Here is a 20,482-nt window from a genome sequence, read left to right as displayed (position 1 = left end):
CTGCTCGTAGGAGGCTGCAGGTCTGCAAAGGTGACAGCACCTCCAGCCCACCCAGCAGGAGCCCCAGAGCCCCAGCCTTACCGTCTTCAACTTAGGAGCAGGAGAAGGTCTAAAAAAATGTCACTGACCAAACCCATTTCCCCAGTGGCAGCTGCCGCCTCGGGGAGGTCGACACTGCTTCCTTTCTGACTGACCGCATGTGTGTGTTAGTGATCTGTGGTTTCTGTACCATGTGGGACATGGGCTGAATGGGGCTCGGCCCTGACACATGGGGATTAGGTGAGAAGGCAGAGCACCAGGTGAAGGCCCCTCCCAGCCCCACGGCCAGCTCTCCCCGCCCAGCAGCACTGCGTCCCCTGGACTCTGCAGCAGCTACGTGGCTGCCCGTGGGGCTCCCTGCTTCCTGGGTGGAGGAAAAAAGGACAGACCCCGTCTTGTTCACGCAGCCATTTTGTAAAGATTTATTTATTTTCGCCGTAGCTCTTCTTGCCCCCAAACAAACAAGGACCGGCAGGACGCAGACCAGGCAGCTTCCACCCAGCCCCAAGAGGAGCTAAAGCCGAGAATCAGTGCTGTGTCACTACACAGCTCAGTGTGGCCACGGGAGAAGGGGGTTAAGAGAAAAGACAGACACACAGAGGCCAAAGGCTGAGACTGTGACAGCCTCCCTGACCGCTGAAGCCATGGCCGGTAATACCAGGCGCTCAACCTGCAGCCCTGCCTGGCATCCACCTGGTCCCTTCACCCCGGCAGGAGGCCTGCCTCCCTCTCCACCAGCCGGCTGACCGTACGCAGGGCCAGGGGCAGGGCCGTGTTGGTGTCACGGTGGTGGCGGGGCTCGGACACCCCCACGCTGGGCGTGAGCACAACCTGGGCCACACTGGGCATCTTCAGCAGGTTCAGCAGCTCGGTGGCCCGCGTGCGGATGGCTGCCGCGCCCTCCTCACCGGGCGCGGGGCCCGCGGCTGGGCTCTGGGCCAAGGCCCTCATCTTCGACAGGAGCAGGGAGACCCTGGGGACGAGGGAGTCCCAGCCCATCAGCTGCAGGTGCACCGCTCACGCGGGCAGGGGTGTCGTGGAGGGACCAGCCGCCAGGAGCACCCAGCTAGCGTGGTCTTGGCTGGGAGAGATGAGGCGGCAGTGCTGACACAGCCCACGCCACCTGCGTCCAACCAGAAGGGCTTTGGGGGACAGGACAACCTCCAACGCCGTTCCCTTTCCCAACGGGAAGCCTGTAGCGTTCCCTCCGCCCACCGGGAACTGGTACCTGGGAATCAGGTCTTGGCTCCGAGAGGCCAGCTTGGTCAGTGTGGTCATGAGCACAGTGATGACCTGCGGAGGACACTTGGGGAGGGTGGTGGAGGGCCGCGACTGGGTGACCTCAAAGAGCAGGGCCTCCAGGGCTTCGAAGAAGTTGTTGATCTGCTCCACGGTGCAGCGCCGGTCCCAGGACACCGACAGGTACTCGCCGATGGCCCACACCTGGGTGGGGGACAGCACTTCAGCCCTGTGACAGGCCCGCACGTCAGATGCAGGCTGGGGCGGGGCAGCGGCTGCCTCACCACGGATGTGAGCACGTGCCCGCCGCTGCGGGGGCCGCCCACGAACTCCAGCAGCTCCTTCGCCTGCTCGACCACCAGTGGAGGATGCAGCTTGCACAGGGCCGGGAACTGGGAGCTCAGCACCCTGCGCGAGAGGACCCGTGGGCTGTGCTTGCCCCACACAGACCCCAGCCCCGCGGCCCGTCCCGAGGAGAGCTGGGCGGTGGCGGGAAGCCCCCGAGCACCAGGTGGAGGTAAAGGTAGTCCCGGCCCCGCCAGGAACCTCTTGCCCCACCAGGGAAGAGGCTGGGCTGGAGCGGGGATGAGCCCGCATAAACTGGGCCTTCAGCAAGGGGGCCACACATTCTGGAAGGCTCCGTGGAAGAGGGGCTTGGGTGGGCAGGGAAGGGTGCGTACAGTGGCCGAGAAAGTGCCGAGGCTGGGCTGGGGCTGGTGGCAGCTGGGGGACCGCTGCCGTGAGGGGCAGAGCGCGCGGGGTCAGGGAACCCGTCCAGGGCTGGGCCATGGAGCCGCAGGAGGGGCGAAGCCCGCCAGGAGGGACCCACCTGTGCACACCGGCTTCGTACCCTGGGACCTGGTAAAGCGAGTCGCTTCGTTCCAGGAGCAGCAGTGCCAGCTGGCTGGCCAGGGCCCCGTCAGCAAACTGGGAGAGAGAGACTGTGTCCCACCCCCAGGGAACACCTCTGCTCCGGACCTGGCTGGCTGCTGCCCTGAGGGCTTCTCTCGGCCCCAGTTCTGGGAGGGACAGGAGCCAGGCTGGGGCTGGTGTGAGCTGCCCTGTCTGCTGTGATGGACTGGCCCCTTGGCCACTGAGGAAGCTGGGGCCCTGTGGGTCCTAGCTCCAGCAGGCCCTCTGCTGCAGGGACAGAGGCCCCAGGAAGCGGGCTCACCTGTGTCACCGCCGAGAAGAACGCCCGGAGCAGGGTGGGCACGGCCTCAGCGCACTGGACCACCCGGGCGCAGCCGGCCAGGGGCTGCAGCAGCCGGTAGAGCGGCGTCAACCTGGGGACACATGGCCCAGCCCTGAGCACACGCCTGTTCCCTGTCCGCCTGGGGACCCGGCTCTGGGAGCGCCTGCTCTGCCCTCATCAGAGGCCACCCTGCGCATCTCCTAATGCACGGCCTGCTCCCTCTGTGGCCGCCCTGCTCCCGTGGCACACGGGAGGGCTGGAATGTGGCTGGGGGCAGGAGGCCGTGGTCCAGTCCTGGCCCGCCACCCCTAGGCTGTGCTAAGCCTCCCTTTCCCCACCTGTGGCAAGGAGTGAGCACAGTGCCTACCCCACAGGGCGACAAGGACGGGATCAGGAAACTGAACGAGCAGACCACAAGCCAGGTGCCCAGGAAGCGCTTGGCCACGTGGCCGGCGCCTGTTGGGTGGGGGGTCACCAGAGCTGTCTCTCCAGGTCAGAAGGCACCAGGGAGCTCTCGTGTCCCACGTGGGGCCTGGGACGCCCGGCAGCGAGCCCTACCTCTCCACGGTCCCGCTGGCGTGGGCACGCAGCAGGTGCTGGAAAAGACCCTGGACCTGCGAGTCCCGGAGGGCCTCCAGGCAGCCGGGGGCCCTGATGGAGACATCCCAGGGCGGCCTCTCAGATGCAGCCTGCAGTGACCTGCGAGCAGAGAGACTCCTGAGGCCGGGCTCGCATGTGGGCTCTGGCCCAGGCCAGAAGAAGCTGGACTCGGCCCCTGCCCTCGTGGTACCCACTGGCCAGGGAGAGACTAGAGTGGACGTCACCGTAACATCACTGTGCCCTGACCCAGCCAGGAGCTGCAGGATGACCCAAAAAGGCCTGGGGGCCGGGCCCCTGGGAGGCTGCGTGGCTGAGTGAAAGGCTGCCGTCAGGGCGGCGAAGAGGTGCAGAGACACTCTGCGTGGGAGACAGCAGGAGCGGCCGGGGGCAAGGAGGGACAGGGACAGGGCAGACACGGTCAGAACAGTGAGCAGCGGGGCCGGGCAGGGGCTCACCTGAGCTGCAGGTCCAAGGCTGCGGTCAGACAGGGCAGGTCCAGCAGCAGGTGGAGCATCTCCACGGCCGTCCCTGCGTCAACCAGCGATGGGAGCAGCGCCACGAAGTCAGAGGTGAGGGGCGGGCTGTTCCAGGCCAGGAACTGTGGGGACAAGCAGCGCAGCTCTAGTGGGAGCCCGGAGGGCATGGCCAGCCCTGCCACCTCCTGTTTCACTGTGACCCAGGAGTTGGAAAATATGCCCTTCAACTTTCTTCCCCCTCATTCTTTTTGCTTCTGCACTCACTTTTGTACCAACCATCTAAATCACTTTCCATTTATCATCGTTTATTTTCCTGATTAAAGAACTCAGTCTCTGATTTTGGAAAGGCCACGCAGTGACACGCCAATCACAAAAGACACATCAGGACTTCCCTGGTGGCGCAGTGGTTGAGAATCCACCTGCCAGTGCAGGGGACACGGGTTCAAGCCCTGGTCTGGGAAGATGCCACATGCCGCAGAGGACCTAAGTCCGTGTGCCACAACTACTGAGCCTACACGCCTAGAGCTGTGCTCCACAATGAGACACCACCACAATGAGAAGCTCGTGCACCGCAACAAAGAATAGCCCCTGTTCGCCACAACCAGAGAAAGCCTGCGCGCAGCAACGAAGACCCAATGCAGCCAAATACAGAAAAAAAAAAACAAAAAAACCCATCGAAGACAAAGATGCCAAACAGCTGAACACACCCGGCAACGCTCCCCAGTGAAGAGATGCTAACCTGCACCAACTCTGCGAGCCCAGCCACCAAGCCAGGCCCGACCTCGCCTTCCTGAGGGCACGGGCGCCCCCAGCCCATGCCAGGACACTGCCCCAGGGGCCCTGCACACCCCAGGCCCCCAAGCCCCTGCTCTGGTTCATGGATGACCAAGCATGCCTTGAAGAGGTTGGGGAAGCTTGTCCTGAGAATGCCAAGGTTTCTGCCGAACAGAGGCAGGCTGTCCCTGCAGAACTGGACGAACTCGAAGGCCAGCATCGGACTGTGGAAGTGTTCAGCGGGGATCCTGGTGAAGAGGTGCTGGTAGACGGCTTCCGCATCCACTGCGGCGGCCTCCCCTGAAAGGCAGTGGGCTCCGTCAGGGCAGAAGGCCTCGGGTGCTGCCGGGGGCCCCCTGAACCTCGGGCCAAGCCTCCAGGGCCACACGTGTCTGCGGGACACCAAAGGCAGACACGTCCGCCCTTCGCAAGCACGGGAAGAGCCAGCTGAGCCGGATCCGGGTCTTCCCAGGTGTCTCTGGCCACAGACCCACCCTCTGGTTACGCTACGGGGATCGTTCCTTGGAAGGGGCTGGTTTCACGGCACCTTCCAGGAAACTCTCGTGGCAAAGAGAGTTCAAGATCAACACAGACTTGGTAACGTTTTAACTTGCTACTTAAATCCATCTAAAAGTTCCCACCGTCGAAGTGCTAAGGGCTCATCAGATCAGTGCTGCTCTACAGACGAAGGAAGGGGGCAGCGTGCAGGGGAAAGCCGCCCTCCCCGCGAGCGGGTCTGCTCCCACGGGAGGGCGGAGGCTCACCGTGGTGCAGGAAGAACTGGGCGACGGGCAGCAGCGCCCGCACCCAGGCTGGGTCCCCGCGCAGGCGCGTGTGCAGGGGCTTCAGGCAGGAGAGGGTGCGGTACAGGAAGGAGGGGTCCTGCTGGCAGAGCACATCCAGCACCAGCACAGCCTCCACCAGACACTGCGGGGACCCGAGGAGGCCGCTCAGACAGAGCTGGGAGGGAGCGCCCGCCCGCCCGCCCGCCCGCCGGGCACTCACTGCTTTCTGCAGGTCTGAGTCTGCCTTCTTCAGGGCTCCTGGGGGAGGGAAGAAAGCCACCTGGTCTCTGTGTCCCCATCAGAACAGCCGAACAAGAAGGTGCCCCGTGTTCTGGAAGCTGGAGGAGAGGCCGGGGAGCCCACAGCTGGGAGCGACCGCAGCGCAGACGCGAGGTGGGGACCGAGCGCCACGGGCCGCGGACAGGAAGGGTGGCCCCGGGACTCACGCCGGTTACTCTGCTCCAGCAGGCGCTGGCAGTACTCGAAGGCCTTCTCCCGCAGCCATTGCTGGGGCGGCAGCAGGTGTCCGGCGGTGGAGGCGGCCGAGAGCACGGACAGGGTGGAGCCTTCCAGCTCCGACTTGTCGTCTGGGAGAGAGAACGAGGGCTCAGGACAGAGAAGGACTCCGCAGGGTGCGAGGAGGGCTGCCGTCGCCGCCTGCCAAGGCCTGCGCCCTGTCCCGCCTGCTGCCACCCCAACGGGACGCGGTGGTGTAGATGAGCCCAGACCGTCTATAACTGCTAGTGGGCTCGCAGAGGAGGAAGAGTTTGGAGAAGCTGTTGCGACAGTCCTGTCGACATCTGGCTTCTCAGCACGTCTGGGAAAGGCCTGCTGGAGACCACAGGGCTCAGCCAATGTCGCCCAGGGGCCCAGCACGTCCTGCCTGCGTCCTACCTGCGTCCGGGGCGCTGGAGCCCCCAGGGCCGCTGTCCAGCAGCCAGGCCCGCAGCATGGAGAAGGCCTGCACGTTCAGCCACTGGTCCTCCGTGAAGCGCTGGCCCGTGGACAGCACCGTGAAGAAGTCTGTGGCCACTGCCCCGTCCACCTCGGTGACAGGGCCCAGCTGCAGGAGGCAAGGAAGGTCAGCCGGCGCTGCAGGGCCCGGGAAGGGCCAAGAACAGGCGGCATGGGGCGCGAGCCACCGCCCTGGCCGTCCATGCTCCTCCGGGACCACGGGCACCCCGCCCCCACCCAGGGTGCGTGAGCGCAGGCACTTGAGCTGAAAACGCAGCCCTCGGTCAAATACGGTCCCTGCCCGCGTGTTCCGGGCCTCAACCCACAGAGCGCGCCACAGGCTCGGGGGCTGTGACCCAAGGCACCCCCGCATGCCCGAGTGGAGCGAGGAGAGTGCGCTCGTTCTGGAACCGGGAAGGAGGAGCGGGTGGCGGCCTGCAGGCCAGGCCGGCTGAGGCAGCCTGGGGACACGGAGCTCCGAGTGCCCCAGCCTCACCTGCCGGGCTCTAGGCGTGGAGAAGAAGCCCCCGGAGGAGTGGGTGACCGCCTGCTGGACGCTGGCGTAGCGGAGCCAGTCCCCCAGCCGCTTGCTGAGCGCCCTGGTCTGCTCTGTGCAGGGCGGGGGTGACACCGCAGGAACCGAGTTAAGTCCCGCAGGCTCGCGCTGCCTGGGCTGCCGCAGGTCTTCCTAGGAACCAGCAGCAGCCCTGGCGGCCCCTCGCCCCCAGTGGCGGGATGTGTGCAGACCTTCACGGAGGGCGTCCGGGGCCAGGCTGGTGACCTTGGACACGATAGGGAGGAGGTGCCTCAGGCTGGGCCCCTCGGGCTGCCGGCTCTCCAGGACCTTGAGGACGCGCTGGGCCAAGCTCCTGACCTGCTGTTGGTCACCCTGCAAACCCCACAGCAGAACGTGTTCCTGCGCGTCACGAATGCCACCTGGTTCGGGCGTCCGGAACGTCACGAGGGCAGCCCCGGCCCTGCAGCCTGAATCAGCCTCACAGCCCTGGCTCATCCCCCCACCCGGAATGGGGGCGGAGCGGGGAGGGCTGCTGGGTGACAAGGGCCCAGCCGAGCCTGCCCGCCCCACGGGGAGCACGCGGCCTGCTGGTTCATCGAGGCCCCAGGGCCACCAAGGGCAGGGTGGCGGCAGTCACGTTACCTGGGCCAAGAGCACAGAGGCCACGAGGCCCAGCTGCCGCGTGTTCTGGATGTGGTCGCAGGAGAGGCTCAGGCTGTTGCAGGGCGACATCTCTCTCAGGACAGCGGCGCAGAGCAGCTGGAGCTGCTCGGGGCAGGTAGGCGAGCAGAGGGTGGTCTGCAGCAGTGCCAGGCAAGGCCTCTCCAGCCTGGGGGGAGGGGGCGTGTCACCCCCCCGGGGCCGGGCCAGGCAGCGCCCCCCACCCCGCGATGCCCCAGGGACGCGTGCGCTCACCTCCTGTTGTATTTCGTGGCCGAGACGATGAGGAAGAGCCTCCGCAGGGCGTCCGGGGCGTCGGGACCCCAGTCCTCCTCTCGCAGTAGCGCACAGACCCGGGCACAGAGCCTCCCCAGCTCCTCGTCCCGGAGCTCCCTAAACAAAGACGACGGCGTCGGCAACCCGGCGACGAGGGACCTGGAAACGACGCCCTGAGCTGTGACAGGACGGCTCTCGGGCTGGGGACCGGCCCTGCTGAGCAGAGAACAAGCCAGGTGTCGTGGAGGAAGGTGGTTCCAGCACCACCGGGCCTCTTGTGATGAACCCGCTGACTGGGTACCCGGCCTGGGTCCTTGCTCCCCCCACCAGGCAGGGGACCCTCACTCCAGAAGTTACTGCGGCAAACCACGCATTCGGGTTGTTATTCCAGGACCAGAAGCACAAACCGATTGGTTTACGAGTCAAAAGTAAGGGGGGTTTAGTCTGAAACCAGTTGCTTTTCAAAAGATTCCTTCAGTGAGCCTTTACCTTCTGGGAACAAGAATTAAATGAAAGGTCAAATGTTATGACACATTACTCTAATACTTAATTGAAAAATCTATCTATCGAGCACTTGTAACAGGTGAGATGCTGAAGCAAGCCTCAAAACGAAGCCTGGTTCTAGGCTTACTCCAGCCCCAGGGGCAAGAAGCAGCAACGTGGCCCCAAGCCACCGCGCTGGGAGCTGCTGGGGGGCTCTTGGCAGGGCCCTTACACAGCTGGGCCCCCGCCGCGGGTCCCCGAAGACTACCAAGTCCACTCTGCTCGAGCTCGGGGTCTGCGATTCTGACCTGAGAGAGACGGCGCATCCCCAGGCTGTGGGGCTGAGGAGAATGTCCGAGCACCCCGTGGGCTGGGGGTCCCGGGCGGCGGCTTGGGTTTCCCGTTCTCACCTGAAGGCTGGCAGACAAATCCCAATGGCTTCCCCACCACGCCTCGCCTCCCACCCCCGTTTCCATTTTTTCACTTAATCTGGCCAGAGTGGGATTCAGCCACCTACAAACACAAGCAAAGGCGCGTGTGGACGAGGAGGGAGGAGACTGAGTTGAGAGGCCGGGTCCAGGTCTGCTGCTCGCCGCGGCGACGGCCGAGGGAGAAGCTGCCACGCGTCCCGCAGTCAGTCATAACTGAGGCTCCTTCCCAGAACGGTGGTGCCCCTCGCCCGTACCCCAGATTAGTCCCTTCCAATGTATTCTCCAAGTCACCGGATTCTTTCTAAAAGGCAGTCTGCCTACACCGGTCAGTAGCTCTCCACTGCTTTCAGACCCAACCCCCAGGTGCTAGCGCAGCTCACAAGGCCGGCTCCTCCTGTTTCTCCTGCTTCCGCCCCTGGCACGGACCCTCTGCCTGAAACGCTCCCGACTGCTTCCCTCGCTGGCTGACGCACTCTGAGCTTCTGTTTAGTTGTCTTGTCCTTCAGGAAACCTCCCCTGGCCTTGCTGCTCCCCCCCACCCCAACCCAAGTCCCACTCTCTTCACTTGTTCTGCAGTTCACAAGTCATGCTTCTGATAACTTTCCCCAGCCTTGCTTTCCATCTCTGAAAAATACAGAGAGAAACTAAAATTTACTCCGAATCCTAACTCCCAAACTTTAGTAATCTGTTTTAAAGTCCCACCAAGAATCACCGGCTTAATTAAAGAAAAATAGTGAAAACTAGTAAGACTCAACTGATAGTTATTAACTTTCCTCAAATCCCAACAGAGAGGAATTCCCACCCACCCAAGACAGAAAGACAGAGAAATAGGAATTAAATAGTGAGGGCTGTTCCTTCTGCCTTTCAGTCTATACATTTCTGACCTTGAACAGAAGATGAGCTGGATGTTCTGAGTGGGTCTCAGTTCTTACTCGTCCCCTGGCAAGACCTCTAGGCTAATAAGCATGTCGCATGCTGAGTGAGATGCTAGCACTTAAAGATAATCTGTTTTCAGGGAGAGGAGAGCAAGGCGGCAGAGTAGGACACAGAGCTCACGTCCCACCACGAACACATAAAATACATCCACACTGAAAGCAAACTGGAGACTGGCAGAGACTCCTGTGCAACCAAGGCTGTGAGAAAGATGCGAACGGACTCGGGAAGGAAGGGAAGAAAAGCGATCACGTCAGGGCTCGTGCCCCTGGGAGGGGACACGGAGGAGGAGGGGGATTGCATGGGCTTGGAGTTCCTCCCTGGGGAGTGAGTGGTTCAGACCACATATTGGGGCACCCCAGCCTTGAGGATCCACACCGAGAGAATGAGTCACCATGGCTGGCTTGAAAACCAGTGGGACTAACGGCAGGGCTGTAAGAAGCCCAGACTCCACTCGTGAGGCGTGGGCGCCGGCTTGCTTACTCCTGGAATAAGGCGGAGGAAGCAGATGAAGCCTGCCCGGGGCTCTGGCTGCTTGCCCGGGATCGCGCCAGCCCCGCCCCAGCCCCCGCCCCCGCCCTAGCACACGGCCCCGCCCCCGCCCCCCGCCCGAGCTGAGCACCTGCTCCGGCCCCTCTTGCTCCAGCACTGCTTCCCCTTTGGGGGCAAAGATGCCGCTGCTGGGAGCAGGGGGAGCGCACACTTGGAACAGAACCAGCTTGGACCCGACCCTCAGGACAGCTGCTCCAGCAAACTGGGACCCGCCCTGACAGGGCAGTCACGGCCACTGAACAGACAAGAAGCTCCAGCTCACACCTGGCTCTGGCTCCAGCCCCTTTACATCTCCAGCCACACCCCCTACCAAGGCGACAGCTGCCAGCACAGCCTGGGGGAAGACATGACTCTTGCCCACTTCAGCTCCAGCTCTCCCAGCAACGTCAACGGGCACGTGCAGACCGTACAGGGACGCTCCCACACGGGGACATGCCTTAAAGACTGGGATAGGTAACTGCTTCACCTAATTTCACAGAGACAGAAAAAGCCAAGCAAAATGAGAAGACGGGAATTTGTTTCAAATGAAAGAACAAGAAAAAAAAATGAAAAAAAAAACAACGAATGGAACAGAGGTAAATAATTTACCAGATAAAGAGTTGAAAGCATTAGTAATAAGAACACTACTTGAACTAGGAAAAAGAACAGATAAACATGGGACATTCCTGGTGGCCCAGTGGTTAAGAATCCGCCTGCCAGTGCAGGGGACACAGGTTCGAGCCCTGGTCCAAAACAGAGCAACTAAGCCCGTTCACCACAACTACTAAGCCTGCACTCTAGAGCCTGCGTGCCACAACTACTGAAGCCCACGCGCCTGGAGCCCATGCTGCACAACAAGAGAAGCTGCCGCAAAGAGAAGCCTGTGCACTGCAACGAAGAGTAGCTCCCCTCGCTGCAACTAGAATGCCTGCGCACAGCAACGAAGACCCAATGCAGCCAAAAATAAAGAACTAAATAAAAGGATCCACCTGCCAATGCAGGGGACACGGGTTCGAGCCCTGGTCCAGGAATATTCCACATGCCACAGAGCAACTAAGCCCATGCGCCACAACTACTGAGCCTGCGTTCTAGAGCCTGAGCCACAACTACTGAGCCCACGTGCCACAACTACTGAGCCCGCGTGCCACAACCACTGAAGCCCGCATGCCTAGAGCCGGTGCTCCGCAACAAGAGAAGCCACCGCAATGAGAAGCCCGCGCACCACAATGAACAGTAGACCCCGCTCGCCGCAACTAGAGAAAGCCCGTGTGCAGCAACAAAGACCCAACACAGTCAAAAATAAATAAATAAAAAATTAATAAATTAAAAAAAAAAGAAAAACACATTAAAAAAAATGAGGACAGTTTAAGACATCTCTGGAACATTGTTAAGTGTACTAACATTCACATATAAGGGTCCCAGCAGGAGAAGAAGAGAGTCAAAAATGTATTTGATGAAATTATGACTGAAAACTTCCTGTGCCTAAAGAAGGAAACAGATATCCAGGTACAGGAAGCAAAGAGAGCCCCAAACAAGATGAACCCAAAGAGACCCACACCAAGACATACCATAATTAAAAGATGGCAAAAGTTAAAAAGAGAATTCTAAAGGCAGCAAGAGAAAAACAATCACATACAAGGGAACCCCCATAAGGCTATCCGTGGATTTTTCTGCAAAAACTTTTCAGACGAGAAACAAGTGTCATAAGATATATTTAAAGTGCTGAAAGGAAAAACCTACAATCTAGGATACTCTACCCAGCAATGTTATCATTCAGAATTAAAGGAGAGATAAAGAACTTCTCAGACAAGCAAAAACTAAAAGAGTTCATCAATACTACACTGACCCTAAGAGTTAAAGGATCTCCTCTATGTGGAAAAGGCTAGAACAAGAATTTACAGAAAAGGAAAAAGTCCCACCAGTAAAAGCAAATATATAGTAAAGGCTGTGGGTCAACTAATTAAATAAGCTAATACAAAGTTCACCATATATGAACCCCATGGTAACCACAAATCAAAATCGATATCATGAAAATGACTATACTACCCAAAGCAATCTACAGGTTCAACGCAATCCCTATCAAGTCACCAATGGGATTTTTCACAGAACTAGAACAAGAAATTTTACAATTTGTATGGAAACACAAAAGACCCCAAATAGCCAAAGCAATCTTAAGAAAAGTAGAGCTGGAGGAATCAGACTCGCTGACTTCAGACTATACTACAAAGCTACAGTAATCAAGGCAGTATGGTACTGGCACAAAAACAAAAATACAGATCAGTGGAACAGGATAGAAAGCCCAGAGATAAACCCACGCACATATGGTCACCTTATCTTTGACAAGGGAGGCAAGAATATACAATGGAGAAAAGACAGCCTCTTCAATACGTGGTGCTGGGAAAACTGGACAGCTATATGTAAAAGAATGAAATTAGAACACTCCCTAACACCATACACAAAAATAAACTCAAAATGGATTAAAGACCTAAATGTAAGGCCAGACACTATAAAACTCTCAGAGGAAAACATAGGCAGAACACCCTATGACATAAATCACAGCAAGATCCTTTTGACCCATCTCCTAGAGAAATGGAAATAAAAACAAAAATAAACAAATGGGACCTAATGAAACTTAAAAGCTTTTGCACAGCAAAGGCAACCATAAACAAAACAAAAAGACAACCCTCAGAATGGGAGAAAATATTTGCAAATGAAGGACAAAGGATTAATCTCCAAAATATACAAGCAGCTCATGCAGCTCAATATAAAAAAAACAAACAACCCAATCCAAAAATGGGCAGAAGACCTAAATAGACATTTTTCCAAAGAAGACATACAGATGGCCAACAAAGACATAAAAGGATGCTCAACATCACTAATCATTAGAGAAATGCAAATCAAAACCACAATGAGGTATCGCCTCACACTGGTCAGAATGGCCATGATCAAAAATCTAGAAACAACAAATGCTGGAGAGGGTGTGGAGAAAAGGGAACCCTCCTGCATTGTTGGTGGGAATGTAAATTGATACAGACACTATGGAGAACAGTATGGAGATTCCTTAAATAAACTAAATCAGGGCTTCCCTGGTGGCGCAGTGGTTGAGAGTCCGCCTGCTGATGCAGGGGACATGGGTTCGTGCCCCGGTCCGGGAAGATCCCACATGCCGCGGAGCAGCTAGGCCCATGAGCCATGGCCACTGAGTCTGTGCGTCTGGAGCCTGTGATCTGCAACGGGAGAGGCCACAACAGTGAGAGGCCAGTGTATTGCAAAAAAAAAACAACAACAAAAAAAACCCAAAACTAAATCAGAACTACCATATGACCCAGCAATCCCACTACTGGGCATATGCCCTGAGAAAACCATAATTCAAAAGGAGTCATGTACCACAATGTTCACTGCAGCACTATTTACAATAGCCAGGACATGGAAGCAACCTAGGTGTCCATCGACAGATGAGTGGATAAAGAAGATGTGGCACATATATACAATGGAATATTACTCAGCCACAAAAAGAAATGAAATTGAGTTATTTGTAGTGAGGTGGATGGACCTAGAGTCTGTCATACACAGAGAAGTCAGTCAGAAAGAGAAAAACAAATACTGTATGCTAACGCATATATATGGAAACTAAAAAAGCAGTACTGATGAACCTAGTGGCAGGGCAGGAATAAAAACACAGATGTAGGGAATGGACTTGATGACATGGTGGGGAAGGGGAAGCTGGGATGAAGTGAGTAACACTGACATATATACACAACCAAATGTAAAATGAATGGCTAGTGGGAAGCTGCTGAATAGAACAGGGAGATCAACTCGATGCTTTGTGACCACCTAGAGGGGTAGGATAGGGAGGGTGGGAGGGAGGCTCAAGAGGGAAGGGATATGGGGATATATGTATACACATGGCTGATTCACTTTGTTGTACACAGACACAACACTGAAGCAATTATACTCCAATAAACGTGAAAAAAACAAAACAAAAAACAAAAAAACTCTCAAGGTAAGAAAGACAAAGAAGAACGGAGAAGAACTATAAAAAACGACTAGAAAACAAGCAACAACATGGCAATAAGTACATACCCATCAATAGTAACCTTAAATATCAATGGACTAAACACTCCAATCAAAAGACATAAGGTGACTGACTGGATGATGAAACAAGACCTATCTATATGCTGCTTGAAAGAGACTCACTTCAGAACTAAAGACACACACAGACTGAAAGCAAGGGGATGGAAAAAGACATTTCATGTAAATAGAAACAACAAAGCTGGGGCAGCAGTACTCATATTAGACAAAGTAGACTTTAAAACAAAGTCTGTAACAAAACCCAAAGAAGGGCATTATGTAATGATAAAGATAGTAGGGGACTTTAACACCCCACTTACATCAATGGACAGATCACCCAGACATACAGTCAGTAAGGGAACAGTAGTCTTAAATGACACATTAGACCAGTTGGACTTAATTCAACTGGGCATCAATATCTACAGGACATTTCATCCAGAAACAGCAGAATACACATTCTTTTTAAGTGCACATGGAATGTTCTCCAGGGTAGATCACATGCTAGACCACAAAACAAGTCTCAACAAATTTAAGAGGATAGAAATTATATCCAGCATTTTTCCTGACCACAACCGTATAAAACGAGAAGTCAATTACAGGAAGAAAAATGGGGTAAACACTAACATGTAGACACTCAACAACATGGTACTAAAAAACCAATGGGTACATAAAAGAAATCAAAAAGGAAATAAAAAATACCTCAAGACAAATGAAAATAAAAACACATTCCCAAATCTATGGGATGCAGCAAAAGAAATTCTAAGAGGGAAGTTTATAGCAATACAGGCGTACCTCAAGAAACAAGAAAAATCTCAAACATCCTAACTACCTACCATCTAAAGGAATTAGAAAAAGAAGAAACAAAGCCCGAAGTCAGCAGAAGGAAGGAAATAATAAAGATCAGAGAAGAAACAAAATACAGATCAAAAAAAAAAAAAACAAAAAACCCAATAAAAAAGACCAATAAAACCAAGAGCTGTTTTTTTTGTTTTTTTTTTTTGGCAGTATGCGGGCCTCTCACTGTTGTGGCCTCTCCCGTTGAGGAGCACAGGCTCTGGACGCGCAGGCTCAGCGGCCATGGCTCACAGGTCCAGCCACTCCGCGGCATGTGGGATCTTCCCGGACCGGGGCACGAACCCGTGTCCCCTGCATCGGCAAGCAGACTCTCAACCACTGCGCCATCAGGGAAGCCCTAAGAGCTGTTTTTTAAAAATATAAAATTGGTAAGCCTTTAGTCAGGCTGATCAATTAAAAAAAAAAAAGAGAGGATCCAAATAAAATAAGAAAGAGGAGAAATGAAAAATGATATCGCAGAGATACAAACAACCATAAGAAAATACTACCAACAGTTATATGCCAACGAATTTGACAATCCAGAAGAAACTGCTACATTTCTAGAAACATACAAGTCCAAGACTGAATCAAGAAGAAATAGACAATCTGAACAGACCTATCACTAGTAGTGAAATTGAATTAGTAATTTAAAAAACTCCCTGGGCTTCCCTGGTGGCGCAGTGGTTAAGAATCCGCCTGCCAATGCAGGGGACATGGGTTCAAGCCCTGGTCCAGGAAGATACCACATGCCGCAGAGCAACTAAGCCTGTGTGCCACAACTGCTGAGCCTGCACTCTGGAGCCTGAGAGCCACAACTACTGAAGCCCGCGTGCCTAGAGCCTGTGCTCTGCAGCAAGAGAAGCCACCACAATGAGAAGCCCACACACCACAACGAAGAGTAGCCCCTGCTCACCGCAGCTAGAAAGAGCCCGTGCACAGCAATGAAGACCCAACTCAACTACAAATAAAGAGAATAAATAAATTTATTAAAAAAACCCAAAAAAACAAAACTCCCAGTGAACAAAAGTCCAGGACCGGACAGCTTCATGAGGGAATTCTGCCAGACATATAAAGAAGAGATAATACCCATCCTTCTCAAACTGTTCCAAATAACTGAAGGGGATGGAACACTCCCAAATTCATTCTATGAGGCCACAATTACCTTGATACCAAAACAAGACAAAGACACTACAAAAAAAGAAAATTACAGGCCAATATATTTGATGAATATAGACGCAAAAATTCTCAACAGAACATTAGCAAACCAAATTCAACAATAAAAAAAGATCCTAGGGAATTCCCTGGATGTCCAGTGGTTAGCACTCTGCACTTTCACTGCTGAGGGCGAAGGCTCAATCCCTGGTCAGGGAACTAAGATCCTGCAAGCTGTTCAGCACAGCCACAACAACAAAAAAATCATACACCACGATCAAGTGGGATTTATTCCAGGGTCACAAGCATGGTTCAATATCTGCGAATCAATCAGTGTAATACACCACACTAACAAAAGAAAGGATAAAATTCACATGATCATCTCAATATATGCAGAAAAAGCATTTGACAAAGTTCAACACCCATTCATGATAAAAACTCTCATCAAACATCTCTCAGAGGGAACATCTCTCAGAGGGACCATCTCTCAACATAATAAAGGCCATTTATGACAAACCCACAGCTAACATCATATTCAACAGTGAAAAGCTAAAAGCTTTTCCTCTAATATCAGGAACAAGACAAGGATGCTCACTCTCATCACGTCTATTTAACACACTATTGGAAGTCCTAGCCACAGCAATCAGACTAGAAAAATAAATAAAAGGCATAAAACTTGGAAGGGAAGTAAAATTGTCACTATTTGCAGATGACATAATACCATATATAGAAAAGCCTAAATTTTCCACCAGAAAACTATTAGAATAAATAAATTCAGTAAAGTTGCAGGATACAAGATTAATATTCAGGGCTTCCCTGGTGGCACAGTGGTTGAGAGTCTGCCTGCCAATGCAGGGGACACGGGTTCGAGCCCTGGTCTGGGAAGATCCCACGTGCCACGGAGCAACTGGGCCCGTGAGCCACAAATACTGAGCTCTGTGCGTCTGGAGCCTGTGCTCCGCAGCAAGAGAGGCCGCGACAGTGAGAGGCCCGCGCACCGCGATGAAGAGTGGCCCCCGCTTGCCACAACTAGAGAAAGCCCTCGCACAGAAACGAAGACCCAACACAACCAAAAATAAATAAATGAATAAATAAATTAAAAAAAAGATTAATATTCAGAAACCTGTTGTTTTTCTATACGTTAGTAAAGAACTATTAGAAAGAAAAAGCAAGAAAACAATCCTGTTAAAATCATGTGAAAAAGAATAAAATACCTAGGAATAAACTTAACGAAAGAGGTGAAAGACCTATACTCTGAAAGCTGTAAAACACTGACAGAGGAAACTGAAGATACTACAAAGAAATGGAAAGATATCCTATGTCCATGAATTGGAAGAATTAATATTGTTAAAATGTCCACACTACCCAAAGCAACCTACAGATTTAATGCAACCCCTATCAAAACACCCACGACATTTTTCACAGAACTAGAACAAATAATACTAAAATTTATATGGAACTACAAAAGACCATGAATAGCCAAAGCAATCTTGAGAAAAAAGGACAAAGCTGGAGAGAGGTATCATGCTCCCTGATTTCAGACTATACTCTACTACAAAACTACAGTAATCAAAACAGTATGGTACTGGCACAAAAACACACACATAGATCAATGGGACAGAAAAAAGAGGGCCCAGAAATAAACCCACACACTTACAGTCAATTAATCTACGACAAAGGAGGCAAGAATATACACACACACACACAAACAATGAGGAAAAGACAGTCTCTTCAATGAGTGGTGCTGGTAAAACTGGACAGCTACATGTGAAAGAAAGAAATTGGAACATACTCTAACATCATATACAAAAGTAAACTCAAAATGGATTAAAGACCTAGATGTAAAATCGGAAACCATAAAACTCCTAGAAGAAAACACAGGCAGAACACTCTTTGACATAAATCATGGCAATATTTTTTTTGGATCTATCTCCTAAGGCAAAGGAAGCAAAAGCAAATATAAACAAACAGGACCTAATTAAACTTAAAAGCTTTTGCACAGCAAAGGAACCCTACCGAATGGGAGAAAATTTTTTCAAGTGATATGACTGATAAGGGATTAATATCCAAAATATATAAACAGCTCATACAACTCAATACAGATAAAAACTCAATTAAAAAATGGGCATAAGACATGAATAGACATTTTTCCAGAGAAGACACACAGATGGCCAATAGGCACATTAAGAGATGCTCAACACAGCTAACTGTCAGAGAAATACAAATCAAAACCACAATGAGATAACACCTCACACCTGTCAGAATGGCCATCATCAAAAAGGCCACAATAACAAATGTTGGTGAGAATGTGGAGAAAAGACAACCCTAGTTCACTGTTGGTGTGAATGTAAATTGGTGCAGTTGCTATGGAAAACTGTGGAAGTTCCTCAAAAAACTAAAAACTGAACTACCTACCATCCAGCAACTCCATTCCTGGGTATATATCCTAAGAAAACAAAAACACTAATTTGAAAAGGTACATACACCCCAATGTTCACAGCATTATTTACAACAGCCGATATGGAAGCAACCTAAGTGTCCATCAACAGATGAATGGATAAAGAAGATGTGATTATATATAGATATATATACACAATGAAATATTACTCAGCCATAAAAAAGTGAAATTCTACCATTTGCAACAGCATGGATGAACCTGGATGATATTATGCATAGTGAGATGAGTCAGACAGTGAAAGACAAATACTGTATGTTATCATTTACAATGCAGAATCTAAAAAATGCAACTAATGAATACAACGAAACAGACTTATAGATATAGAGCACATACTAGTGGTTATCAGTGGAGAGTGGGAATTGGGGAGGGGCAAGATAGGTGTAGGGGGTTAAAAGGTACAAACTATGTATTAAACAAGCTATAGATATATTGTATAGCACAGGAAATATAGCCAATATTTTAGAATAATTTTAAATAGAGTATAATCTATAAAAATATTGAATCACTATGTTGTACACCTGAAACTAATATTGTAAATCAACTATACTTCAATTTTTGAAAAAAGATATCTATTTTTCTTTAATACAGCTCTCCTAAATTCAAGTGAACTTGAATTGGAATACTGGAACTTGAATATTGGAATATCTGTCCAGGATTGAAAGAAATACAGACTTTTTTGGACTTGGTGGGGAGATGGTGCTACAAATCCTCAAAACACTTGCTTAACACACTTTTAGGGGTTATTCTGACCATATCAAACGTCTACCCTGTTTACAGCCTTTTGAAACTAATATGCATTCAAGATCTTGCTTCCCTAAGATCAGAGGCGCCTCAACCAGCCTAATCCTTCCCAGCAACTGGTCCAGCTCCGAATCCAGTTTTTTTTTTTTTTTTTTAAACCATGGTTCTGGCCGCATTTTCTTCTCTTAAAGTAGCAACAAGTCATGGGGTTTTAGTCCGAGCTTACATCTGCTTTCTCCCATGAGTGGCTAGTTGGTGAGGAAGGGGCTACCGACTTAGTGAGAGTCCAGAGCCAGCTCGGGGTCCTAAGACGCTGGGTAATTTCTCAATACATTCAGTGCATCCACAAGAGAGCGGATCTTTCTATATAGCAAAATCCTCCATGGCTCCCCAAAGCCCTCGCAAGGTATCGAACTCATGGGCTTTGCACAGGGCTCGCCATGGCTCAATCCAGCAGGCTCTCCAGCGTCTTGACCCTGAAGCTTTCTTGACCCTGAAGCAACTGACAGCTCTGGACCCCACTTCCTGCCAGACGTGGGGGTCCGCAGCCGACAAGCCTTTGGCCAATCCATCAGCGGGGGCCCACCCCACTTCATTTCCACTCATCCTTCAGAGCGCTCTCAGGAGCCACCTCCTCCGGGGACCAGCTCGACCCTCCCCGGACCTCCTCACGCCGTGCCTGGCCCGCGTGGCCTCCCCGACCTGAGTCTCTAAAGTGGGTTCAAAGGGGGCTCTTTCGAGTCGCCGCGCGCAGGCCCGGCTCTGAGACCCACCACCAAGTGCCCGAAGGGAAAAAGCTCGGACGCACCTGGCCTGGCGGAGCAGACTCTCCGCCCCCGTCGTGAACATCCTCCTCCTGCCGCTGCCGCCGCCGCCGCCGCCGCCGCCCGGAGAGGAGCCCTGGCGCTCCGCACGCTGGCGACTCCGGGAGAAAAGCCCGCAGCAACGCCGGCTTCCGGGTCGCGTCCCGTGCAGCGTCCCGTGGTGCATCACGTGAGCAGGGGCGCACAGGCCGTCGACCAATGGGCTTTGACGGAGCGTCTTAGCCGGGGGCGGGGCCGTCAGCGCGAGGGCTGCCGGTCGGGGCTGGGTTTGGGTCGCGTTCCGGCACTTTGGACCGCGGGATTCCGGGACCTCGAGACCCCGGAACCTCCGCACCCCGGAACCATGGCACCCGGCACCCCGGTGCAGCTCCGGGCGCTGGGTGCCCGGGAGCTGTTAGGAGCGGCCTGTCACCGCTGGGCCTCAGCTCATCGCCCCAGTTCTAGGTTCTGTTCCATGAACACAGTCCGCTCCGCCGCCTGCAGGTCCCGTGTTCAGTGCGGCCTGAATA

General features: G+C 53.1%; 1 protein-coding gene across 2 annotated transcripts; it reads right to left on the bottom strand.

Annotated features, from left to right (window-relative positions):
- Positions 1-478: 478 nt before the first annotated feature.
- On the bottom strand, positions 479-20,063 carry AP5Z1 (adaptor related protein complex 5 subunit zeta 1). 2 transcript variants are annotated; one of them, XM_082671403.1, is made up of 17 exons: positions 19,958-20,063; positions 7,495-7,632; positions 7,222-7,408; positions 6,810-6,951; positions 6,559-6,671; positions 6,003-6,171; positions 5,555-5,695; positions 5,329-5,366; positions 5,088-5,250; positions 4,445-4,623; positions 3,529-3,671; positions 3,032-3,172; positions 2,453-2,564; positions 2,108-2,205; positions 1,563-1,686; positions 1,268-1,482; positions 479-1,012 (listed from the first exon to the last, which is right to left on the bottom strand). In XM_082671403.1, the coding sequence occupies exons 1-17, from the start codon at positions 19,996-19,998 to the stop codon at positions 742-744; spliced, it is 2,415 nt and encodes an 804-aa protein (XP_082527529.1). In that variant the 5' UTR covers positions 19,999-20,063; the 3' UTR covers positions 479-741. The 2 variants fall into 2 exon arrangements, 1 of the variants encoding a protein (XP_082527529.1); XR_014297737.1 differs by having other exon boundaries at positions 877-1,012; positions 1,563-2,205.
- Between the last annotated feature and the right edge of the window lie 419 nt (positions 20,064-20,482).

The sequence above is a fragment of the Grampus griseus genome, assembly GCF_964374135.1.
Source record: "Grampus griseus genome assembly, chromosome: 14".
Classification (NCBI taxonomy): Eukaryota; Metazoa; Chordata; class Mammalia; order Artiodactyla; family Delphinidae; genus Grampus; species Grampus griseus.
Note: the sequence above shows the minus strand (reverse complement) of the source record. Positions and strands in the feature narration are given on the sequence as shown.